At 40.1% G+C, this 26,806-nt stretch overlaps 2 protein-coding genes across 2 annotated transcripts in view; one reads left to right on the top strand and one right to left on the bottom strand.

Moving 5' to 3' along the window:
• spidr (scaffold protein involved in DNA repair) overlaps positions 1-21,873 on the top strand; it is a 35,881-nt gene extending 14,008 nt beyond the window's left edge. Inside the window, exons 9-20 of the mRNA XM_083928363.1 lie at positions 2,050-2,254; positions 3,360-3,586; positions 11,247-11,405; positions 13,574-13,661; positions 14,347-14,487; positions 14,660-14,722; positions 16,889-17,087; positions 17,983-18,177; positions 19,491-19,584; positions 19,667-19,778; positions 20,803-20,859; positions 21,431-21,873. Of these exons, the coding sequence (XP_083784489.1) occupies positions 2,050-2,254; positions 3,360-3,586; positions 11,247-11,405; positions 13,574-13,661; positions 14,347-14,487; positions 14,660-14,722; positions 16,889-17,087; positions 17,983-18,177; positions 19,491-19,584; positions 19,667-19,778; positions 20,803-20,859; positions 21,431-21,550 (1,660 nt within the window). The 3' untranslated portion in view covers positions 21,551-21,873. The remainder of the gene's footprint in view (positions 1-2,049; positions 2,255-3,359; positions 3,587-11,246; positions 11,406-13,573; positions 13,662-14,346; positions 14,488-14,659; positions 14,723-16,888; positions 17,088-17,982; positions 18,178-19,490; positions 19,585-19,666; positions 19,779-20,802; positions 20,860-21,430) is intronic.
• Positions 21,874-22,033: 160 nt separating this feature from the next.
• cebpd (CCAAT enhancer binding protein delta) lies at positions 22,034-23,427 on the bottom strand. Its single transcript, XM_083928300.1, has one exon. The coding sequence runs from the start codon at positions 23,242-23,244 to the stop codon at positions 22,360-22,362; it is 885 nt and encodes a 294-aa protein (XP_083784426.1). The 5' UTR covers positions 23,245-23,427; the 3' UTR covers positions 22,034-22,359.
• Between the last annotated feature and the right edge of the window lie 3,379 nt (positions 23,428-26,806).

The raw sequence follows: 26,806 nt of genomic DNA, 5'->3' as shown, positions 1-26,806 counted from the left end.
ACTGTCATTGTCAACTATACTGTCAAATGTTGTGGCAAAATTATTTCCCCTAGAAATGTAGAAGAGAATTAGAATGAAATGGCATAGAATGGAAGAATGCCAATTAGTACAGTACTTGATTAAATATACTTAAATTAGAAATGAATGTTACTTATCACCACTGAATTTTGAGAAGGTTTCTATTGTAAAATAAAATATCAGCCTTTCAAAAGCCACAGGGGTGTTTTATGAATATCTATAGCTAGTACTGCAAACAATGATAATTTGTACGTATTACCATTTTCAAGTAATTATTTATGTTGAAATTAATTGTGCATGCTAAGTCTGACCAGGTGTCAGTATTTATTTTATAATCCTATTTGAGCTCTTCTCAAAGTGTAACAACATGTAAATTTGATAATTGACTGAAATGATTGACTGTCAAATAACCAGCGGACTCATTTTCAGTTGAGTGACTAATGGATGAGTTGTCCAAGTGTCTGCACCAACAGTAAAGCATACAGTATGTACTGTACTGGTCTGTGACTAATGCAACACTGTATTCATTAGTCTTGATTGACTGCATATGGTGCAGGGGGTGTGAACAATGCCATGAACATGTATCAGCAGTTAAATGCTGTCAAGGACAAAAACTGTCAAACGCTTTGTGAAAAATGTATAAAAAATTCATTTATCATTTTAAAAGGTGTGCTCAGTTGTCGATTTAACTCTACAACGATGGCGTACAGATGTTTTTGTATGTTTTTCCACCCTCTTTCTATGTTGTGTGCTGTAAAGTTTGATATCTATCTAAATGTTTATCTTGTGAATATATAAACTTTTATGTAGCGTATTATGATAAACAATGCTCAGTTTTGATTTGTGAAAGGACACCTGCCAGTTTCTAATGCAATACAATTAAATGCAATACAAACTACAGCCTCTAAAATAACCAGAAAACCTAAATAAAGAGAGAAGCAGAACTTCATAACCTTTGCAAATGTCGCACTAGACTGTGTTTCGTTTTAGCTGAGTTTATCAACCGAGTGTGTATGATAATTAGTTGCCTTTCTGTTTTCCATGTACTTCCAAACAAATTGTTTCTTCCACTTTATCTGAGGGTTCAGTAGCTCGTCTAGTTGAATTTTTCTGGTTCGACTAGACGAGCTATGGCATGTTGGGCAGTTCCAGTCACACAGCGATATTGGCTCTGAGTCAGTCATAAGCCATCATCACACTATTATCAATGTCACTTGTGGATCAAATGTAGTCGTAACTCAAATTTATCACCAACAATGTACCATATAATTATATGGCTGTCAGCCAGGTTTGCACTCTTTACCTCTCAGGTGTGTCGTTCACGTTGATGAGTTAACACACTTGACCGGATATGTTTTTCTTAGAATTTAACGGAGAAGTACAACGCCTCCTTCTTGACACACAGATGAGGGAAATCTAAGCTGGTAACGGTTGAAGAAACAAGAGCATTTAAGGTCACACATACGCAGTCTTAGCATTTGATTAGGTGTTTTTCATCAGTAAACTCTCAGCCTGTTTGATTGTGATGGGTGTCGAAGTATTTTTCCACACATGATGTCATATTTGGAAAGTGTTTTAAGCAGGCTGTGCAGCGCTGTGAGCTGTAGCTTTTTAAGAACCTCACTTACATGGAAAATATATCTTTTACCTCAGTAAAAGAGGACAAATGCATCCGTATTTTCGCTCAGCTCGGAGGAGGTTCTTGAACTTGTACTCTGTGCTGGGTGGTGCCTTGTGAGGAGACCTCTGGAGGTGGTCGGTACCTTATCTGAGTTTGACATTCAAACTCAAACAAACAAGATGTCAGCCCCCCTACGTTTGTGCAATGATCTACTTCATTTAGCGTACTGTAAAATCTGAGTCTTTACATCTGTTATCAGTGGAATCACAACACAAACTGTTTATCATTGCCCAACACCTTAATATGGTTGATTTCATGATGTATTCAAGGCGTTGAACTCGATGCAAAAGTGCAGAATGCAACTGAAACAACTGCCGAATCTAACACTAATGAAATTTATCTCTTCTCAGGCAAAGTCTTTCTGTAGAGGGTTTCAGATGTGATATTATTCTGAACACACACTTCAGCCAGAAAGTCTACTCTGCTACCAAACCAGCCAACATTTCCCTTCCTAGAGGCCTGCTCTCAGCAGAAAGATGCAATCCATATTCTTTGTGTAAGACATTTGGACTGCTGGAGGAATGCAGGACCGCAGCGGAGATCGATGCCAAACCGGTGTGTATGTTTCAGGATCATAACAATGTGCCTTACATTTAATTCCCAATTCAAAGTGTACTGTATTCAGTAAGTTATGTGACATACAAGACCTCAAACATGATCTGCGACTGGCCACAAGGTTTTACTCAGGTTTAGTTAGGTAAGTGCAAAAAACAAAATTGAATTATCACACACCAGGAAGCATGTGCCAATGATCTTCATTTATGTAATATGAATGTTGTTTTAATGAATATATATTAAATCATAGGAGCAAATTTGTTAATGTTGTGCTCACGGCTTCATGACTTTCACTTCCTAATATTTTTTACACAAAGAATAATAATGCGTCATTTTGGAGCAGTCAGTCAGTAACGTTTGCATTAAGTCTCTACTGAAGGGATGTCATACGTTTACAAGTTGGTTTACATGAATGTTTTATTTCCTAAAGCTGAATTTCTGTTTACTTTGAGCAAATATGAAGGTCCGTAGTGGAGCTCCCTTAAGTGCAACGCACTGGCACATGGATGGGCAGTGTGTGGACCTGTCCTCCATGTTTTTATTACTGTCTTCTGTTGGTCCAGCACCTGCCTTCAACAGTATTCAGATGTCAGCGACTACTAAACATTGTATAATACAAAAAAAACTATGACTGAAGAACATGGCTCCGTCGGCCACACCCTCTTTTATAAAGTCTATTTCTAATGCTGCATAAAGAAAAGGTGATGCATAAGCATGGCTCACTACCATAAGGTCTGTTGACAAACTATATGCATGTTACTGTGTGACGGCATTAACTGTATGGGAGATGAGTACTGTGTTTGTTTATGTCGCTTACACTTACGCAGACACAGAGCATAGGGCTGCAAGTCTGAAAACAAACTACATTACATAACATTTTTTTATAATACTTATCACAATTTTCCAAATCCAAGTTGGCGCCTGTCCAACCAACAGTCCAAAACTCAAAGAATGTCTAAACTGAATAAGAAACACAGCAATTATTCATATTTAAGAAGCTTAAAGAATGATGTTATCAAAATGCTTTAGATAGATTAATTTTCAGGTAATTGCTAATTTTCTGTAAGTTAATCAAGTCCCATTTTCCTCTCTGTCTTCCCCTCAGGTTGTGGCCTCTGATGCTCTGTGCAGTTTTGGAAGTTCAGGAGGTTTAACAAGACACCGCCCTTCTCTCCTCGAAGCTATTGAGGGGCTGGGCCAGGCTGGCTCTGTGGGGCAGGACGTGGAGGTTGTGGTCCAGAGGGTTTACTCCATCCCTGTGTCCATCCTGAAGCCCAGACTTCCCCCCAGGTCTTCCTCAGCTCCTCCTCCTGCAGAAAAAGGAAAAACCAGGTACTGTTGGACTGATAATGGGCGGACCAGTGAGGCCTTTCGTTTGTCACTTGATGTCAAAAGAGACTTTATCTTCTGTGTATGCGTCTCTCCCACAGTATAAATTACTCTTCTTGTAAAAAAAAAAATGCATGCTGGTTTCTTTGCTCTCAGGCTTTGCATAATTCTCCTTGGTGGCACTTGGTGTCTAAGTGGTCGAGCTATTGTTCGCAGCGCAGAGGGCCCCACAAAGTGCTCACACTGTCTCCAGCCATATGGCGTTGCTTGACAAAGGACACAAACATAACTAATTGAATCCAGCCCCTCTGTGAGTGATTCTGGCCCATTCTCAGGAAAGACAGCATGATGTTTTCAGAATATCGTGCACCAGCAAGCCAGAGTTGAATTGGTGCCCACTTGTACTCCACTGGGTGGAACAGGTTTGCAGCTTTTATTACCGTAATGCTCTAAAGAAAACCACAATTATATTTTATATGGATGTAAAAATGTCATGCCTCTCAGTCTCAGCATCACATAAATTGTACAGTTGTGAGAAAATAGGGTGAGAAATGTTTTAGGTGTGGTTAATTACTTTATCTGAAGGATCTGAATTCATTGAGAAAAAAATTCTAGAGCTTGAAACGATTGAGCGATTAGTCAGTTTCCAGAGAATGAATCACAACCTATTTTGATAATTAAATAATGTTTTAAGTAACCTTTTAAGAAATCATGTGAAACAATTGCTGGTGCCAGCCTCTCAGATGTGAGGAGTTAGGCTTTTCTTTGTCATACATAATAGTAAACTGAATATCTTTGAGGTTCTGACAGTTGGTCCGATACAACAAAGCTAGGCATTGGAATTAATAGGATTTTATTAATACCAATGACATTATCGGTTCTGCTTATTAGACATTACAAGCTGCACTGTCATCCTGTCATCTGTTAACGACGCTTTGGAACGTTTCTTCCTCTTCTCCATGACTCCTTGTTGCAAGTTTCCAGCGTAGACGCATGAGAATGACCTCACTGTTTTGCAATGCGCAACTGTCAGAAAAACAGGAATGAAAGGAATGGCTAACCTTGGAGGCATTCGATTCTGATGGATCGGACAATTTGGAACCCGTTCTCGATTCCCATCCCTAAACAAATCATTTGAAGACATCTGCTTGGTCTGTTGGAAATCGCAATAGGTATTTTTGACAAATTGACTGATGATCGGTTGATCAAGAAAAAATAGATGTGTATGCAGTAATTGGTGAAAAAAGGGAGGAAAAAAATGAAGAAAAGGTGTTTATTCCAAGTCATGTTAAAGGGTTGTATGAGGTACTTATCGATAGTCAGTGTGCTACCTACAGTAGATGGCAGTTTGGAGAAATAGACAGGAGCCCCGTCATTGAAGCTGCTGTGGTCGGGGGCAGCAGCTACAGCTAAACGTACTTTAGTCCCCTTAAAGTGTGCCATGCACTGTATTGTTACGTAGAATAGGTATTTGGGTCAGACTTTGTGCGGTTTATGGAATTAACCAATACCAATAAGGGAATGGAAATGAGTGATTATAACAGCGACAATGAAATTTCATTCACTGTGGAGGCAAGGGTATCCTTTTATGTATTAAGGAGTATAAAGGGGAATAACTTTTGCAGAGGGAGACTGAACGGCTGAAAGAGAGCAAGGAGACCTCTAGAAATGTAATAACAAAAAAATAATTAAATTAAAAATATAGCGTACATGGACACCGGAATGGATTTTTTATTTTTGGTGGCTAAAACGTTTACAGTGCTGCCCCTGTCCACAGCAGCTTCTGTGTCACGTCTCCTGTCTACTTCTCCAAACTGGGGGTGTGCTAACTGTTATCAACTGCAGGTAACACACTGACTATGGAGTAGTACCTCATACAACCCCACTTCAAAATAGCCGAATTATCCCTCTTTGTTGAACATTTACTTTCTTTCAGATGTTTTGGTCTCTACCAACTCCTGGAGGAAATATTTGGCTCTTTAGCTTCTAAATGCTCCACTATGTTCACCCGCTCGTCACTAAATTTGTCTGTTCGCTGTTTGTTGCTTGGCTGTAATTCGGTTTATCTGAGCTTTTTCACTGAAAAAAAGCTTCCTGTTGTGACTGGAAACAAGGCTAATGAGATCGGGCAGATGTTGGATGTAAAGGCAAACCAATGAGCTGAAAGACACTTAAATGCTGCAGAGTTCGTCAAGTGTTGATCCTTTGGGGGTTGTCACATGTAGTCATTTATTTATAAAAAAATATTGATAACTGCAGCTTTAAAAAGTCTGGTCTTATTTTAATAAAAAATAACTACAAAACAAGTGCAATATTTGTATCCACTGAGGTAGAATCGGATCATATATCAACAAAAGAATAGTTAACGTCTGTTAAAAGACTTGCAGTGCAAGCTTTGAAGCTTCCTGTGTTATTGAAATGACTTAGAGGTTTACTCAAGTGTTCTTGTTGTAGTTAATGAATCAGGGAGTTTTCTATTTGAAGCAAATCCAGCAAGCATGACCTTTAGTTGCCTGGCCCTCCCCAGGCTTGTTGTTTTAGTCCTTTGCTGAGTAATAAAAGAAAAGCTTCGGTTCCTCTGAGTGTAGCAGCTCGAGGGGCAACTCTGTGGTGAGTGTAGGGAGGGTCCCGGTCAGCTGACTAACCCTGACTAAATGAGGGTCGGTTGTAATATGACACTTGCTCCTGCCATGCTGCTTCTGTGTCTGGTAAACAAACGCCACCCTCTGACCGGAAACACCTCCCGTTTCTCTGTAACTTAACGTGCTCTCCAAGGAGTGAAAGGATGGTGGTTTGGAGGTGATCACAAGGGCCAAAGTTCAAAATATGTGGGTGAGCCTTATTGTGACATATTTACCTGGGAAGTTATATGCTAAATCAAATTCTGTTTTTATTTTTCACTATGCTTTTAAGTACAGTTTTTTAGAGGTTTTGTTTTGCATAACAACTTCTTGGTACATTGTGTTGCTCATAGTACTTTTCCAGGATGAATGCCTGCTCTGCAGTGGGCAGGGGAGTTTACTTCGCAGCCCACTTGGCCCATTATTTATAAAGACAAGGACAGTTTGTAGCTCTCGTGTTGTGTCCCCAGCCTCTATGACTCACTCCCCTGGTCAGCATGCTTATTGGATCCTTTTGTTGTTTAGCCTCGATGTTAAAACACAGAGGAGGGAGGCTTGTGTGATATTTATGCCTGAAGAAGATGTCAAGTTCCAGTAAATTCACAATAGAATAAACAAGAAGATTAACTGTTTGCAGGAAGTGAAGAGAAGCTAGTTTTTTTTTTCTCTCTGTGGAGAAGGAACACAATGTGCTGCAAGGATCCTGTTACAACCGTGTTTATCGCTCTGCCTGCACTGATTGGTGGACAACGTAAAGGAAGGAATCCCTCCTGTCCGCCCCCCACCAATGAGGCCTCATTCTTAATGTGTGGGTCACTTGCTTTTGCGTTGCCAAGTAATGTGCATGCGCAGAATGTGTGTGTGTGTGTGTGTGTGTGTGTGTGTGTGTGTGTGTGTGTGTGTGTGTGTGTGTGTGTGTGTGTGTGTGTGTGTGTGTGTGTGTGTGTGTGTGTGTGTGTGTGTGTGTGTGTGTGTGTGTGTGTGTGTGTGTGTGTGTGTGTGTGTGTGTGTGTGTGTGTGTGTGTGTGTGTGTGTGCGTGTGCGTGTGCGTGTGCGCGTGTGCGCACAGACTCAGTGGATCGTAGTTCCTGGAAGAAAACCTGAGTTGCTGAGAATTCTGTGATCGCTCACAATAACAAATTCCTGAAAACGGTCTGCGACTGAAACCGGCCACTGGCAGATGGTTTCTTTTTTTTTGGGGGGGGGGGGGGCTTGTGCAGTGGTTGTTTGAGGAAGTTGGGGGGCTAAAAGGGGAGACTGGGAGGTGGTTGTTTATGTCAAGCTGGTACCACCAACAGTCTCGTCACACTTTTTTTTTTCTGTCTTTTAAGTGTCACATCAGGTTTAATTTCAAGTTTTTGCAAGTTCAGACAAGCTCCACTAAAAGTGAAAGTATCTACTATATATTACCAAATGTGACTTATGAAGCTGTACTGAGCTGTAGGAAAAATCATATAGATTTCGCCTGGTACAATTTCATTGAAACGCCAAAGTAATTGTCGTAAACTCCTGGTTTCACACATCAGGACAGAATAAAGTGTGTAACAGCATTTTATTTATTTATTTTTATTTTTTATTTATATACAGTGTTTTATGTGCCTGTAGTAATAGTAGTTAAAGAATGGGTCTGATGTTATATGGCCTATATTTTTGTTAATGTCAACAAATCCCTTGAAAAAAAACACTGAGCCAACAATGAACTGATCCTGCTAACAAGTATTTGCACTGTAGCCAAAGCCTTATTTATCTGATTGCTTTGTGCACTAATCATCCTAAACATTCCTCCATTCTTGTCCAAAAGTTCATACAAAAACATCAATAGGTCACACTGTTGGACTGGATCACATGTTTCTTCATTATGCTGAACATGGGAGCATGTAGATCATTTTGAAGAGATTCCACAAACACTGCCCTGCTGCTGTAAATACCCACTAGAGGAAAATAACTACATTTCCTCTTGTTTGGATAGGCAAAAGCCGTTGTCCAGATGTTTTAAGGAACTTTTTTGCCTTGAAGGAATACCAGTTCAAGTGGGGTTCTATGAGGTACTTACCCATAAATGGCGGCCGGCACGCCCCCATAGGTGAAGCAGGCAGGAGGTCTGACACGGAAGCTAAGCAATGTAGTGTAGCTATGGACAGGTAAGCACATATTTAAAAAGAGGCACACCTAAAAAAAATCATTATCAGTCGAACTGTACGCTATATTAACAGTATTTCCACCACTTTACCTTGCCGTCAGACAGCCCGTTTAAGTTTCCGCGGATTAAACTGAAGCCAGCGACTCAAATGGGAAGATTTGCTGCTTTTTTTTATCTGCTTCACGTCACTGAATTTTATGCTTTGGACTGTTGGTTGGTGAAGCGATTTGAAAACATTTGTTTTTTCAACTCTATATGGACTAAACGCTAACAATAGATGGAACAAAAGACAGGAGATCAATCAATAATAAAGGTTATGTTAGTTGTAGCCTATTGGTTAAATACTTTATACTTCCGCAGGGGGGGAATTTAGTTACAGTTATGACTGGGTCTATTGTAGTACCGTAGTTTATTTCTCACTCCAACAGTAGTAAATATTATTTTTGTGTTTTGAAAGAAGTGTTCAGGAGTTGTTTTTTTTTGACACATTGGTGTCTGACAAAGTGTCCAACGTGTCAATAAGTGATTAAAGTAATAAATACAATCCATGTAAAATAGTCCGGGGTCTGTTCTGTTCTTGACTTTAAGCTCTGTAAGCATAAACCCCTCAGAAAACATCATTTGTCTATTCAACAGATGAACTATAGGTCTAATTATGGATGTGTAATAAAGCAAACATCTGAGAATAGTCTTGGTGAAAAAACTTTGGCCTACATGTTGTTGGCCTACATCTGAATGTTATTGAGGTATCTATTTCCAGGTCTCTCAAAACAAACACAGACAGACCCCATGTTTACCAACAGAAGACATTTATAGGACTAATCAGGTGGTTGAAAACAGTCTCAAAATGTTCCCAAATGTCTAGGATGTGCACATGCATGCACATGCATGATGGGCACGCTGACAGCCCTCCCCCTTTCTCCTTGTTTGTTTTTTCTTCCTCCTGCTCTTCCCCCGGCTGTTGCTTGTCTAACGAGGAGATATGAACTCTACTGTTTACTCTCAGGGCTGGTACAGGGCTGTGTCTGGGCTTGACTGGTTACTGAATCTTATAGCAGTTCCAGTTCCTCGCTCACTGGGAGCAGCAGAGTGCAAGAATACTTAGCAGCTAAATGCCTCACAACTTTGTGGGCCAAAGGTCTTTCCTGGCAGCAGCGGCAGCAGCAGCCTGTCAAACCGGCCACCAGCATTAACACATTCAAATGTCAGTACTAAGGCTTAACTGTGTATTGTTAGTGTGTCACTGGGAGCGGTGGTGTTTCATTTCCCCAAAAATGCTTAATTATATACATGGCTCATTATTTTCGCAAAACACAAAAGGATGGGATTATCTGGTTTTTAAAAACTAATTGGAAAATCTGATAATAACAATATTTTCAATGCAAATACTTGTAGTTGAGCCATTTTTTTATTATTTATTGATTAACTGATTTGTTGTTTTATTAATTGTAATCCAGCCTCAGTTGCATACAGGTGCAGACGGGACAAAAATTACATAGAAAGGAAAGAGAAATGTACAAGCTACAGTTACAGAAAAATGAATGACTTGATTAAAAACTCAAAATTCCAACTCAAGGTCCACATACTAGTTTGTTTCAGCTGGATCTGCTTAGTTGCTCTAATATACTACGTGTTTAAATGTACAAATATTCTTAGAAATTCTAGGACTTTCGTTCATGTTGGCTAAAAAGTTAAAAGGGATTATTATTATTATTATTGGCCTTTTAAGGCCTTTTTGGAAAGGACAGCTTGAAAAATGACAGGAAACAAGAGTGTGTGTGTGTGTGTGGGGGGGGGCAACATGCAGTAAAGAGCCGCAGTTGGGAATCGAACCTGGGCCGTTGCATCGAGGACTTTTAGCCTCAGTACATAGGAAGCCTGCTCTAACCACTGAGCTGCCAAAAAGTGATTTTTTCAACTTATAGAGCTGACAAAGACAGTCATGGCCAACACCTTTCATTAAATGTTTTAGGATAAATACTGAGGGGCGAATTCACAAAGAATGGATTGCGGCCGCTGATGGCACCATAAATTCTGCATCACTTGCAACATTTATCTGCCGTCTCAAGATTCCATTCAGAAAAAAAATTTGTTTGCTAATGACATTACAGAGTTAACACACCCATTAAGTTTTGCAGCTGAGTGCAGTTTAGCTCTTTGTTTTGCTTCTGATTGCAGTTATCCAAAAGGCAAAGTATAATTGTTGCCAAGAACACAGAAGCCAGACAAATGGCACAGAGAAAACAATATCAGTGCATATGAGTTATTTAAATAAGTGCATAGGGGCACAGAGACGTTATTTTGCTTGGCAGCACAGTCAGAGGTGCATTTTTTGCAGGCATATAAGCCGTGCATTCCTTTTGTAAATTTGCCCAACAGAGTGCAAATTGCCTTTCTTTTCTCTTTGCACAATGAAAGTATCACAGCTTTTGGATTTTTAACAACATAAGATTCAGATGGAATTCATTTGAATCCAATATCAAGGTATTTATCAATAGAATAAGTAAATAACAACCTTCAATTATATAAATTTAACGGTACCTTATGGACCACTGGTAGCGCTAATGAGCTATGTTTTTCACATGCAGGTTCTAGTTTTGTTGTTGACGAATTGTGCACCATCACGAGGACTGACCCTGTACAAATCCTTTTTTTTTCACACAATTCTGCTGTTTAACAGCTGTTGGTGGTAACATGCAAAGAAGCGTCGCAACCAACAGGAAAGGCAGTGAAGACAACTGCTAGAAAGTAAACATGGATGTAAACAATGCACAGTGGGTTTTAGTGAAAGACACAGAATGTAAACAGAAACTTAAGTTTGTTTACGCCAATAGACACTTTGTACACAGGACACTTTCAGTGCATCAAACCAGTCTGATCATGTCTTTTTCTCTCTTCCCAGGCTCTGTGTGCTTGTCCAGGACAGCTACGGGATGTTCAGCGTAGTTCAGCTCCACCTCCTGCTCTGCAAGGGCGACTTCCACCGGTACTGCCACATGTGGCAGGGGAGGACCTGCGTGCTGAAAGGCATTAAAGTGGTGCAGCGGGTCACTCGAGAAAGGTGAGAACCACACACTGTTCCCATCCCTCGAAGCCCGGAGGCTCAGCCAATAGCCATGGGTAAGCTTCAACCTGTGACAAATACCAATCTAGGAAATGGATCTCTGCTATATGTGAGGTTGTCTTATCTCGATCCTTAGCCATCTGGAACAACGACAACCTTGGGTAAATGCCACAGGGCCTTGTGCTAAGAGGCAGGCAGTTCAACATTGGCTTTAGTGTCTTATGTGTGGAACTCTATTGTAAACCACAGCAAACCTTCTGAAACATTAACATACAGAATGTGATGTCTGTAGCTCATATGAACCTGATTATGCTGTCCTGTCTTCAGTGCGACTGTGTTTACAAGTAAAGTGATACCGAGGTACACGCACTGTGTCCCTTGTGAGTTTCCATAGTCAGGATCCCAGATTAGAAGCAGTCAGAAGAACTGACATGGGAACATTTAGACACCGGCTGGGGGTATGTTTATATCCTTGGCATTTTCAATCCGCAGCATATTATGTCTCTGGTGGTTTTCTGTGGTCCAACTGTGATGGATGGGCTATCGCCACTGCTCGCACATGGGCACATTTTAGTGGCTTAAGTGGAAAAACACGTGGAGCTGGTTGGATAAATCAGGCATTCATTTTGTCTGCTTTCTCAGAAGTAGTAAATGTAGGCCTTCTAAGCACATCATAATAATCTTTACCTTAAAGGAATAGTTTGACATTTTGGGGTATACGTTCATTTGCAGAGAGTTAGATGAGAATATGGATTCCACTATCATGTATGTATAGTAGCTACAGCCAGGAGGGTAAACGGCTAGCCTGGTCCTTGTAAACGAGCCAAGAAATAATACCATACATGACTCCTTTTTTTCACCACAACTCCGTCTTTTTACTCGTTGGTTTTCACCTGACTTAAACAAACCAGATGTAACGTGTTAATTAGTGAGCTAGAGGGCTGACAAAAGGCAGATTTTGTTGCCTTTGGACAAAAGGCAGGCTCGCTGTTTTCCTCTGTTTCCATTCTTAATTTTGAGATAAGTTAACTACCTCCTGGCTCAAGGTACACATTTACCATACAGGCACAAGAGTGGTATCAAACTTCTTATCTAACTCTTGGCTAAAAAAAAAAAAGTGAATAAGCCCATTTCCTAGGATGTCGAACTGTTTCTTTTAACAATTTTAGTCTTTGAGAGTTGTATGGTACAAAACAAACAATCACCCTGGCACCGGTATGAGTAGTGTGTGTGTAGTGTGCGTAGTGTGGTTTCACAGAAAAGTTGCCTATTCTTGGATGTATACCCACTAAAACATTTTAAGATTACTAACCGCAAACTGCAAAGAGCACTAAAAGGGTGCATTAACATTTGCTAAGACGTATATAACCTTAGTATCCACATCAAAGTGAGTTGAATGAGCTCTGTTAGTTTGTCGTTACTCATCCTTGAGCAGTCCTCACTGGACTTGAATGGGCTGCAAAACCAGTTCCACACAAAGAAACCCTGTGATTACTGGCTGACTAACAGGTTGTTAACCTCTGGCTGATATGATAGCGCATTCTCACACACACACACACACACGTGCGCGCACACACACACACACACACACACACACACACACACACCGGATGACTAAATAACATTGACCAGCCCCCCTGAACTCAACAAGTGCAAACAAGCCAATAATGAATCAAGAGATCGGTGTGCCATGTGTGTGTTTTTTTCCCATTTTAAGAATTAAATCCTTCCGGTATCAGTTTGACGTAAATAATTCATCACAGAAGCACGTTCTAATTTCAATCTGTCATTACCGAGATTAAGTATGTGGTGAAAGGAGACAGAAGTCACCGATCGAGACTTTTAAATGTCATCGTTTAAATCCCTTGTAAACCTTGTTATTTTTGCACCACAATATTGTCATTTACATAGGGTGTGAGCTGTTTTCCCACCCTTCAGTCTCAAAACCTGCTTGTAAAATCTGTTTTTGTGTGCATGTTCTCTGCCAGCCCCAGCATGCTCTCTGATAAATTCGTTAAAACAAGCTCTGTCTTAACAGATTCGTGCTTCAGTGGAAGTGAAACTGGCTGTGGGAGCTCTCTATCTTCCCGTTAAAGTCTCTTATTCACTAGTTTCTCCCCACCCCCCTCTTACTCTTTTTTTCTCCTTTTTTGTGTCACTCTCAGGAGCACCAGGCTTTTCAGCTTGATAGATACTCTGTGGCCCCCAGTGATGCCTCTTAAAGATCACGGAAACACATCTAGTATGCCCAGTGTAAGTTCTTACCATAGCAGAGATCATGCATCCTCACCAAGAGACTAATGATTGTTTTTCTGCCCAAGGTAACAATGTCAAATTGCTTGTTTCTTTTCCTGATCAAAAACCCCAGACCCTGAAGATATTCAGTTAACTATCACACAAGACAAAGAAAAGCAGCAAATCATCACAATTTAGAAGGTGGAACTAGAGGGTTTTTCCTTTTTCAAATGTACTTAAATAATGAAATGATTGTAGATTGTAAATTATTAATCTGTTATCAGTCAAAACTCCACAGGGCACCTTTAATTTGCAGCCTTCTTTGCAATAAAGTAAAAATGCACCATTGCTGCACTCATCCAAAGAACAACCAAGAACCCTCCAAGTACACATGAAACAAACACAAGACAGTGAAATAAAGAAAACCTTTACACCGATTCAACAACACGTGTGCAACCCTTAAAAAATGCTGCCAAGCAATAAAAGATGGGCAAACTGACAAATTCCCTAAGTAGACAACACATATTCAGCATAAGAAAACATGCTACAAATAAACAAATTAGTAACATACATTTATTAGTATGTTGTTTGTTTAAATGTGCGAAGAATTTGCTCATTGAGAAGACAATTTGGTTTACATTTAGGAATCAGTATATTTTCTGAGACATAAATATGGTTTTCACACTCTGTCTTGTTTTTATAGGAAAGTAGACCCGCAGGTCCGGCTCCGAGTTTCTGCTACCTGCTGTCTGGTCAGGAGAGCTCAGTTGAACCCACTGAGGAGCAAACTGTGTCCCCGCTTTACCTTCCTCCCACTAAAAGAACCTTAAGAGACATACTGCAGGTGAATGGTGTCTCGCACACGCACACGCGCACACACACACACACACACACACACACACACACACAGAACAAGTTTTCAAATCAAATCAATCAAATGTGCTGCGGTGCTAACATATCTTCAGCAGGTTGATCTCAAACCTTTTTTTAAACTTGTCTTTTTTTTTCTTTTTCAGAGCGAGCTTAAAACCTGTCGCTGCAGTTTTGTTGCCACTGTTCTATACAAGAGAATAATGCAGGTACTTTCTTTCTTATTCCTGAAACATACTGATTTGATTTGACTTGAGGAGAACATTTGTACTTTATTTATCCTTTATTGAACCACAAGTAAAAGAGTCTGACTTTTCTCAAGAGTGCCCTGGCGAAGATATCACGGTTGCAACATATAACCATTACAATGAAAAGAAAGAACAAATAAAAGAATTACAAGTAGAAGAAAAAAACATTAAAAATATCTACAGCCAGATGTGCCTGCTCCCAAAGATTCAGGTGGTTTTACAACTGATTCCAAGCAGAGGGAGCAGCATACTACTATGCCATTTTTCCCAGTTCAGTATGGACTTTAAGGAATAAGTCCTGGGAACAAATACAATAATTCCCCGTCTTTTGTGTCGTAGTATATAGTCCTGTAGGCAAGGAGGACGCAATCAAAGAACAGCCTGAATAAGATAGTGATAATAGTTTAGTCTAAGGCAGGCAGACAGTCCGACCCGAGCACACAGAGAATAATGGACCACCACCCCCGACAGACAACTAATCACAGACGAGCAGTCTCTGGCGCAGTGACAATGAGCTCCTGAACTCCGATAAACTGTCAAACTAGTCAGCGCTGATCCAATATGAATCAAGATTATTTTACTTTATTGCATATTTCTTGCATAAAGTGTTTTCAGAAGCATATTTTAGCGTACCATTTAGCTTTCAAATGAAAACATTTGGGGCTTGATTTTGGCTCGACACTTTATACAGGAAATAGGCAACATGGTAAGAGAATCTTGATTTATATTGGATCAGCGCTGCCTAGTTTCACAGTTTGATCAGAGCAGTCATTGACACTGTCAGAGAGTCCTCGGCTGGAGGAAAGATGCATGCATTTAAAGAACATCACCATAATCCATAGACATAAAGGTGGCAGCAACAAGTCTCTTTTTATTTAAACCTTTATTTAATCTGGTACGTCCCATTGAGATGGAGATCTCATTTTCAAGAGAGACCTGAGTACATACAATATTATAGTACAGCATCAATTAAAAATGTACATTACCCATCGTGATAGGTAAAATCATACAATAAGATAAACGTTAAATAATACAATGATCAATCAATTAAAACACGTTTAAAACAGTCGCAGCTAAAATCTACCAGAATTTTGACTATTTTTCTGAAATGGCCCATTGGAACCAAAGTTTCCTGCATTAAAGTACAAATGTACGTTGCAATGACACTAAAAGCAGGAACCTGCAGCACAAGCCAATCCTGTGAGCGGGTGTTATGTGTTCCAACTCTCCAGCCAAAAAGGGGATGTCAAATATAAAGGCGACTTTTAAAATACAAACCCAATTTCAGCTTCAACTTGATCTCAAAGCCCTAACGAATGGTGATAGATGGAAAGTTCAGTGGTCTGGATTTTGCATCTGATCACATCAAGAGTTTTGTTTTGTCAGATTCAGAATGAGGTTTATTGCCAAATGGGTTTTTTTACATACAAGGAATTTGCCTTGGTGTTTGGTGCTTACAATAAACATATTAATGGGCAATAAAAAACAAGTAAGTACTGAAACCCTCAGGAACATATAAATATAGGAGAATTACAATCAAATATTTACAACATAACAGTTTAAGAGTTGGAAAGCTGTACAGTTTTGTGCATAGTGTGTAAAGAAATATTTATCAGGTTGATGTGCAAAAGTTCACAGTGTAGGGAGGTCAGCTTTTAAAACAAGTTTAAAATCACACAGGATACTCTGCACCGTATTAAAAGCAAGTCGTAGCCGACAAACACTGTCTCATAGTGCGCCGCAGTCATTCTTTTGAGATCATTTGAACCAACAAACTGATAAGATTGAGCTCTGACGTAGAGAGCAGCGTTCATATCGCTATGTGGATGACAGTCTGTGTGAGGCCCGGGCGCTCTTTAACCATTGATTGGTAAGACCTTTAAACTTTGACCAAGATGAGATAGCAGCTCAGAACAGAGTGATGGACTTTGCCTCCCGCTCACGCCACTGGATCACAGATACACTTTTCAATGCCGTTGTACTGGTAAAAAGCATTGTGACAGAAATGACGATTTGCTTCTAATTTGTGCTTTGTAAGCTTTTTTTAAGTAATGTTTCAGTTTCAGCTTCTTCTTTCTAGGTCGTTCTATGTCTCAGTAATTCTCAGTATTTGTGTTTCTATCGCAGAGCGGGGATGTAGGCCAGGGTGAGGTTTGGTTGGTGCTGACAGACCCCAGTCTTCAGGAGGAGCAGGCCCAGAGCCCATGCAAACGCACGGCGGCTCTGTGTGTGAGCGCTTCCTGTGTGCTCACTTCCTCTATCCTCGAAGCACTGAAATCCCCCGCTGCCTGTCGCATGTCATTCAGAGATGCCATCAGAGAACATGGTAGTGCTTTATAATGACCTGCCCTGACATGTCATTCATTCAACCACTATGTCATGAGGTGTTTTATCAGGACTGTATGCACCCTGTCTGTGGTGGAAAGTCAACAAGTACATTTACTAAAGTATAACTCTGAGGTCCTTCTACTTTACTTTAGTATTTCCATTTTCTGCTACTTTATACTTTTACTTTAATTAATAAGATGTATAGTGAGTTTCATTAATTAGATGTAGTAATGAATTATTTATTATAGTTCAGAGGAAAATATTGCGCTTTTTACTCCACTACATTTATCTGACAGCTTTAGTTACTAATTACTTGCAGTGGTGGAATAAGTACTAAGTACAATTATGGTAAAATACTACATTACAAGTCAAAGTTCTGCATTTGAAATTTGAGTTAAAGCTGAAGTTGTGATTTTTAGTTAAAAAAAATAAAATTTGTTTTTTTGCTGAAACTGTCACAATATCCAGACAAAAAGTCGTGTAGCTCTGCATCAAGCCGCCTCTCTCCGTCTGCTCCTAATGGCATCCGCTAGATTCCACTGAGCCCAACCGTCAACCAATCAGAGCCAAACAGTCTTTGACACAGTGTCAATGACTGAATTCCATAAACTGTGAAACTAGACAGCGCTGATCAAACATGAACCAAGATTCTGTTACTGTATCCCATATTTCTTGCATAAAGTGTTTTCAGAAACATATTTTAGCGTACAGTTGAGATGTAAAATGAGAAACTTTGTCCAGGCCGGTGGTCGGGGCTTGGTTTTGGCTCGACTTAGTCCCAAACTCACAGCTTGTTTAACTCAAACTTCTGGTTTAGGGGATGAACACAATCAGTACTCTAGTTTCATGCATTTGAATTCCCTTGTAATAGCATTTCAATTTCCAAAATCCAGGTGTTCTCCAGTGTGTGGAGCAGTCAGTTGTGGAGATGTGCTCTGTGGATCCTGAGAGCAATCTTCAGTCCTCAGCAAGACCAGAGTCACTTTCACAGTCTCTGTCTGAGCCTCAGGCGAAGACCCTGCCCCAACCTGTGAGACTGGATCCCCTGAGTCCTGAGATCACACCCAACTCCCTCTGCTCTCTCTCAGGTCAGTTTCCCCCTTTCACTGTGTCCTGTGGTTTTTTCATGTAACTCGCCTCAATTGAAGGGATTCCTGCAGAACATGCCCCATGTGTTTTTTTTCTCAGGGGAAGAAAACCACTGGTTTTTTCATGTACAAGTTTACAGCTCAGCAAGTAGCCTTGATGTGGCTTCAAGGCATCACTTTCTGCTGTTTGTTATTCAGTATCCCCAGGCTGTCATTGTTTGAGACTTTAGGAAATTAAAACACATGCAATTTTGTTGGATTCATTTCAATTCCCATGTCATTTTGTCAGTGAAATAAACATGTGTGTTCCCCATAAAGGGATTTCAGATGAGGCTGTAATAATGTCGTGAAAATAAGTTACAGATTGAAGGAACGTAGCATTGTTTCCTCAATATCTTTATTTCATACAGTCAATGTGCATGTTTCTTCACATTTTTACTATTGGTACTGTTTGCTATTGTCAAATATGGATGCCACAGCTATGCATATGTTGAAAACTTGACTTTTTGTATCTTAATTGAAATATAGAAAAACTGCTTTGCTGTTTTAAATCAGATCAACTTTAAAGTATCAGTTAAAAGTCCTTGTTGTGAAGTGTTGCTTTGCTTTCTTTGAGTCTTTCCAATTATGTAATTGTGGTGCACAAAAAAAGCAGCCTTAATCAGTTAATAATCTGCATCTGTTGACTTTGTGTCACAGTTGAGGGCAAAGATCAAACTGTGAACCCTTGTGGTTCTGTCCCCTCTGGCTGTACATGTTTGGTCAGGTGGCTGAAACAAATAAACGTATTATCGTTTGCGCTCGTGCACGAAGACTATCTTCTGGAAATTACCAGTGGAAAAAAGACCCAGGCCGGAATGTACAAGAGTGATTTATCAATGTTAAATTCAGTATCTCATTTAACGCCCCATGTTTTGTGTTTGTGTTTGTTGGGCAGCGGCTCTGGTTGTTAAGAGTGAGATGGTGTCAAGGCAGGGAGCACTCTGCTGCGCTTATCACTGCGGTCTTAGATAAAAATGAAAAGGATGTGTTTATCTCTCGCTGTCACAAATATATACACTTTGAAACCCTTGCGTAGATCATTTATCAGTCTTTCTCCTAGTTATTTAGAGTCACAGTTTTTTCTTTGGCATCCACCAGTTGAAAATGACTTGATAACTTAATAACTTGTAATGTAAATCAAATTGATAATACAAAAAGGCTAATAAAAGTCAATTAAAGCCAAGTTGAAAGGTGCAGTGTACATGGATGTTTCCCAAAGATGATTTTGTGTATTTAATATTACATTTTAACATTTTCATTTCTACCTGCAGGGGTAATAGTCGGCGTGGATGAGAGCACTGCTTATTCCTGGCCCGCCTGCAACCACTGTGGAAGTGACAACTTAGAGATGTTGGCTGAAAAAACGTATGTTCTTTAATTTGAATCAAAATAACTTGTAAACAGACATCAATTCAAATCATAACTTTATTTTGTTTTCTTCCCACAGTCCTAACTTCCACTGTGTTCGTTGTAAGTCGGTGGTGGACAAGCCGGACACAAGGATTCAAATGGAAGTGTTCCTGAGTTCTTCGTTGAGTGATTGCACTTTGAAGGTTAAGGTGAGAACAGTGTTTTAACAGTTAAGTATGTATTTCAGTACACTGTCTGATGAATCGGCCTTCAAAAATCCTAATGTTTTTGGGCTGATCAAGTATTATTTTACACAATGTAGCTCAAATGAATTTAAAGGAATAGTTCGACAGTTTGTGAAATATGCTTATTTGATTTCTTGTCTAGTTAGATGAGAAGCTTTATACCACACCCAGTAGCTTTAACTTAGCTTAGTGCAAAGACTGGCTCTATCTAGATAAAAAAAAACACCCATAAAGCTCAATAATTAACATGTGATATATCATTTGTTTAATCTGTGCAAAAGCCGATGTGTAAAATCATCCCAAAGGAGAATGTGTATGCGGATTAAGCCTTAAAAACTAAAATTTGCCATTTTTATGAGAGGTTATCATGTGTCCAATAACGTGTTGAAGGCTCCACTAGCCAGGCTAGCTGTTTCCCCCTGTTTCCAGTCTTTGTGCTAGGCTAACTTAACAGGCTGCTCCATACAGACATGAGAGTGGTTGACTGATCTTCATCATCTAATTCTTGGCAAGAAAGCAAATTTTCCCAAAATGTCACACTTTTGCTTTAAGGTGAAAAAAAAAAGCTTAAGCAGCAAGAAAAATACAAACCAAATTTCTATCAGAAGGACGGTGTCATGGTCAGAGAGTTCAAACCTTTTGACAAACAAGCGTCAGTCCTGTTGGAGTGTCCTTGAGGAAGACACTGAATCCTGTCGTGCACATTAAAAGGCGGAATAAATACATTTCTTTATTGTATGTGCATCTGCATGACAGCGTTTTTTTATTATATCAAACCTGCTGTGACTTTGTAATCAGAAAACTTAAGTGAGCCAAAACTGATAAAATAATCTGCGTTATTCTTATCAGCCAACTGATGTTTCAGCCACTTCTATCAGTCTGTTACTCCCCAGCGAGCACGGCATGTTTTTTTTTTTTCTTTTACAACATTAAGGCGATAATTAAAGAGACATTAATGGCTCTGAGTTTCTTTCATCTCTCCCGACAGCTGCAGCAAAAGACGATCATGTCCGTCCTGAACACTGCAGCGCTGGAGGGAAATGAGGTAGGTTTGCTTTTACAAACTGTTACATAACTCAGTACATTGATCTTCTGTCAATATGTCCTTAACGTCCTGTTAACAGCCTGTTCTGTACTGAACAAAAAAAAAAACATAGTCATGCTGGCCACTGATACAATGAGGAATTTCGATGCAATAAATAGTGACATAATAGTCCACCCACCACCTGTTTTAATGGGTCTTTCTTTTTTTCAAGTTTGCATGCAGTTTTTACACTGTGAATATTATAATTAATTGTATGTGTAACCTACAGGTGATGGAGCTGTTTATAATCCTGCAAGTTCAGTTGTATTTGCATGATAGGCATTAATGCTGTTTGCAAGGGGAACTTGTGAGTGCAGAATTAATTCGTAGATCAACAGAAATACCGCTGACTAATGTGAAAGGCGCAAAGGTCAGGGGCAACAAGTGCACTCAAATATTCTTGCAGCCTCAGCAGATTTGGAAACTATGAATATATTTTTTTTGTGAACTTAGTGGAAGGTGTTTTTAGGAGAGATGTTATACAAAAGGTGAGTTGTCAGCCTAAACAAGTAGGAAATAATGAGTGTTTCAGTTCCCAGGTTACGATGTGGAGAATGTCCTGGGAAAAGAAGTGGGCCCCCTTGCCGCTTACGTCCGAGTTGTCACCAGGAAACCTGCCCTCTGGATCGGCCTGGAAGAAATCTGCCTCTGAGGATGTCAGGGCAAGTATGATATCAATCCTCAAGCTTCAGCTGGCTCCAAGGCACTACACACTAGGCTTCAGTCCGAGCCAGTTCAGCCTCCTCTCTCTCCCCCCCTCAGAGGGCCTCCCTGACAGCTTTAGGCTGTGCTAAAGTGAACCGGCTGCAAGACAAGGTCTTGTTTGTGTTAATGATATGTGATCCTGTGCACCAGGAGTTGACAACCCAAGGGTAGGCCGCTGGCATGCGGTCTGTCAAAGCAGCCCACGTGGTTCAACTGGGAGTTTTTGGACTTTTGGCTGTAAACACATTTTTTTTAAGTGGTCTAAACTCATCTACCTCTGTATTTAAGATTACTGACATTGTCAATAAAAGTTGGGGTTTTTTTGCTGACTTTACTTTCTATTTCCTGTTGTACTTTCTCACTTCTTCTAAGAAACACACTTCCAGCTGCTCCCTCGACATGACATGCAATGACTACTCACACACCAGGATATTTCTGCACCTTTTCAGCAATTTTATTATAGATTCCATAAAATGGTTTCAAGGTTTCATACAAACTATATAAAAGATCATGCTCTGGCTCTTATACAAAGTTTGGAATTATAAAACATGTACCATATCAGGTAATAACATCATATAAATGCAGTGGTAAAATAATTTAATACAGAGAGAATCCCACAAAAATATGGCAGCAACATCATATATTTTCCAGTGCCATTATGGTAAGCTTAAAATACATCTGGTACAGATGGTAAAAAAACGAAATGTCTCTTGAGGTATGTCTCCTATATGCTCAGTTCATAGAATAACGAGTCTGTCACCGGCTCTCTGCGCTCGTGGAGCCCGCAAAGGAGTTGTTGGGCATCTGCTTGAAGAAATCTCTGAGCCCGGAGAGCTCTCTGGTTAGCTGCTCGATAGTTTTATGGAGCCTGTCGTTTTCAGAGCTCATTTCAAGCAGCTTCTGCTGCATGTCCAAATTGCGCCTCTTGGCTTTGTCCCTGCTTTTCCTCACAGCGATGTTATTCCTCTCTCGTCTCTGCCGGTACTCTACGCTGTACTTGTCCACCCTCTTCCCCTTCTCTCTCCCGATCTTCCGCGGGGAGGATTTGGCCGAGCTGACATTGGAGACTGGCTCCGGGGTGGTGGGGGGAGTCGGCTGCCCTGTAGGGAGGCTGACAGAGGTCTGAGCGCAGCTCTCGATCTGGGAAGGCAGGGATGAGGACCCGTCGCTGTCACTCCAGTCGGACTCCTGCTTGATAGGCGCGTTAAACGCCCCTTTATCCAGCCGGCTGTCCGCCTTCCTCTCTGCCGTGTATGTGGCTGACAGCTGCTGCTGATGCATGCCGCCGGGCTGCACGGGGCTCTGCATGTTGTAGAAATCCACCTTCTCCTGCTTCACAGTGTTGAACAGGTCGAGGAAGAGCTCGTCGTTGCACAGCTCCAGGTTTGGCACGGCCGTCATGGACTCGATGTACTGGCTGAAGTCGATGGCGCTCTCGTCGTCGTACATGGCAGGGGCGGTGCTCAGCTCCACCATGGTGCTGTCCTCGCCCGCACCGTCGCTCCTGCCGCCCGGCTTGCAGAAGCCCTGCTGCGGGCCCCCCAGCTTGGTGCTCTCGTAGAAGTTAGCAGGCTCCATCGCCCAACTCATGTTGCATCGTGGAGACACGCAGTGGGAGTCCAGGCTGTATATGTCACACATGAACCCTGGCGACTTGTCCACGTGTTTTTTGTTAGGAAGGATATAAACTTGTTCAAATGTGACAGCGCAACGGCCCCGCAGCTTCACTTTATGTTCACGCGCCTTTTTTCCCCTTTAAAAAACAATAAAAGTCAGGATTTGAGGCCTGTCGGCTGAATGTCGGGTTTGCTGTCACTGTCAAGACTTGACACTTCTCTGGAGCATCTGTACTTTCGCGCAGTGTTTTTGTATTGTTTCCCCGCTGACGTCACACGTACCGCCCTCTCACGAGCCAGTCAAGTCAAAATGGAGGTCACGTGGTGTCCGTTGACTTCCCATTTGAGGACAGAGGGGGCGTGTTGCTCATGCCACCCACTTTTTTTTACTACGATAGTATGAATGGTTCAGGGTTGTTTACACACTGCGGGCTCTCTGGGTGTTTGGGATAAAGTTCAATTTGTCACGAGCACTATAATTGTCTGTCTCAAACAGCAATGGAAGAAATATTTAGACCATTTAAAACAATATTGGGCTGAAGTTAATAGAAGTCGGCTATTAACAGCTAAATGTACTTATATTATTATCTTAAAAGATGTTGGGTAGCATCATCTTTTACACTACTTCATTTCTTATAAAGTGAAACGTTTTTGGTTTGTGCAATCTTGATCTGAAAAGCAACTAAGATAAATGTAGTGGAATAAAAAATGCATTATCTCTATCTGAAATGTAATGAAGTATCCTTTCATTAGCCCAACAGGGGGACATTTGCAGTGTTTCAGCAGAGGGGGTAGTGCAATAACAAAAGCATCAGTAAAAATACGAGATCAATTAAATGAAACACATAAACAGTCAAAGCAAAAGTAGTAAGTAAACAGACTGAAAGGTTGAATATGATGTATTTATAAAGAAGCAGAGAATGAAAATACTCAATTGAAGTACCTCAATAATGCACCTAGACTAGAGGTAATTAATAGTTAATAGACAAATCGACCGACAGGAAATAAAGAATGTCTTGACAGGCTAACTCTAACTGATTAATCGTTTTCGTCTGGCAACACGTGAAACTTGACATCCTCCTGGATCCAGACTGACAGGTTTCAATACAATATCTATGCTCTCTCATAAAAGAAATGGCATAAAAGGAGATCAGTGAGTTAGTTTGTACAAGGTCCCTTCTCTGAGAGACTATTTGTGAGCCATGTTTTTCATAGACTCCTCAGAGATACTTGAAATGTATTCCGTTCAATTACATTTCTGTATAAAAATGTATTTTTGCCCACTGAATTCTTGACTCTCACATGGTTAAAATCAGTTAAGCTGCCTCTTGTTGTATAGTTGTTATTCTCCCTGAAGTGATCAAAGTAATTGGACAGATACATAGAGACCTCATTATGAACAATGTTATTCAACTGGCAGCCAATTAAGTTGGTGGGGGGAAAAAAAGCAATGCCCCCTTGAGGCAAATTCATGATTTGTGATATTGGGCTATGAATAAAATTGACTTAACTTCTATATCAATTCTTGTTTTGTTGTTGTGCAAAACTAAACCAGCCGTTTCAAGATGCGACCTCGGGCTCTGTTTTTCTTTTTTTAAATGTTATACTGACAATTCATTAGTTAATAATTAATAAAAATAATTGGCGGATTAATCAGATAACCATTACTAGTAGCACTGAGGCCTATAGCACCTGCAGGGAATTCGACTAATTGTCAATTTACACACAGACAGAGAACAAATATAGAGAGGGATGCAAAACAGGACACATATACACAAAGATTACAAGCTTAAGCAAACTTAAACGTAGAGTACTTTTGTTGTAAAAAAATCTACAATGGAGGTCAAAATTACAGAACAAAGTATTAATACTTGATTTATTATGAATACTGTTATTTTTTTATTGTTCTGACTTTGATAGAATATCCTCTGTGGCTATACCACTGCTGTGCTAGCATGTTTGTTTTTTTTTAATTACTAAGACACTTTAATAAAAACCTTTATTTTGAGAAAGAAACAGTGAGCAAAACTAGAGAACATACACCACTGTGTAAGAAGAGAAGATTTAAACAATGTTTTCAATTCACATATGAATAGGAAGTGTAGACGCCCTTGCCTTGAATTACTTGGTCTGTTCTTAGCTTCAAGGAACTGCTTAACCCGTTTTGCAGTGTGACAGAACATGAAAATTGCAGCTGGTTGGGAGACAATTGCAGTGAAGGTATTGCAAGGTTATAAAGGAGGTTCACATAAACATTTGCATTCACCCTGCCATGTAGCTATACAAGAGGCCCAACTCTTGCTGCAGAAAAAGTTCCCCAAACCATGACATGACATTGCTAAAGTTCAATGTATTTGGATCTGATGGGAAACATTATGTTCAGTGTCAGACTAGAACAACTGAACCCAAAAGTGTCTAAAGAAGTTTTTAAATTTGGAGGAGGAAGTGTCAGAGTCCAGATCTGAACCCCATAGAGAATCTCTGGAAAATCCATGGCAACAAAGTAATGTCTAAGAAACCCACTACAGTTATCGAAATGTGGAAGAGACTGAAGAAGAATTGACCAAGATCAAACCAGAGCAGTGTGAGAAACTAGTGATGTCCTGTGGGCGCAGATGTGCTCATTCAAAGCAAGGACCTCTACACTTCCTATAATTTTTGAATCCTATATCCCTAAGAAAACATTGTTTAAATCTTCTTTTCTGACACAATGGTTACTGTTCTCTAACTTTGTTCACTGTTTTTTTCACAAAATAAAGGTTTTTGCCTTGGTCATTTAAAAAACATGCTAGTACAGCAGTGGTATAGCCACAGCGGATATTCTATCAAATTGTTTCTGTGAACCGAACAAGGCTCCATGGTACAGGTAGATGTATGAATGCAGGAATATATATTTATATGATTAGTTTCTCTATAAACAGAGGTGGTTGGTGTGCATATTTTGAAATATACAGTCTGCTTACTAGACTAACATATGGCAATGAATTGTCCGTAAATTGTACGCTATATTGGTGGACATTTACATGAGCAAACCCCTTATTCACCCAGTCATAGTAATTTTTGATCATAGATTGACTGTGTTTTAAACCAAATCTAAGTGGCACCAGTTTATTATAAATATTGTATATGCTGTGTACTATTCTATTGCACTGATTCATGTGCACAAAACAAAATCAGGAGACATGATGAACTGAAGGTGGTTGGGACACATGTACTGACACTTCTCAGAAATGCTCCTGAAATGTTTTCCCCCTAAGGAAGTTTTCTGCAGCCTTTTTTTCTCTGTCAGTGCCCTTTTTGGAAATGGGAACTGCGACTGCGCCACGTGGTGGTCAATGAACGCAACTGCAGGATGAAGTCACATATTTTAACCAGTATAAATACTTGATAGATTTTACAAAGATAAGGATTCAAATGCACCATACTCTGGGGAGACACTTCTCTACTTGGGTCTTGACTGCTTTTTCTAAACTGGAATTTATTTATTTCCAACATCCTCAAACATCTGTGCCTTCATGGAAAGTTTCAAATGCATGTATTAAAAACATTCATTTCAGTTTACATTTCAGTTCCCCTGCAGAAAAGGA

This window comes from Echiichthys vipera (genome assembly GCF_963691815.1).
Source record: "Echiichthys vipera genome assembly, chromosome: 15".
Taxonomy (NCBI): Eukaryota; Metazoa; Chordata; class Actinopteri; order Perciformes; family Trachinidae; genus Echiichthys; species Echiichthys vipera.
The sequence above is the reverse complement of the archived record's forward strand: the minus strand, read 5'-3'. Positions and strand labels throughout refer to the sequence as shown.

Bases quoted from the DNA above. Each gene is read 5' to 3' on its own strand.
- cebpd (XM_083928300.1), bottom strand. From the start codon at position 23,244: ATGTGTGACATATACAGCCTGGACTCCCACTGCGTGTCTCCACGATGC.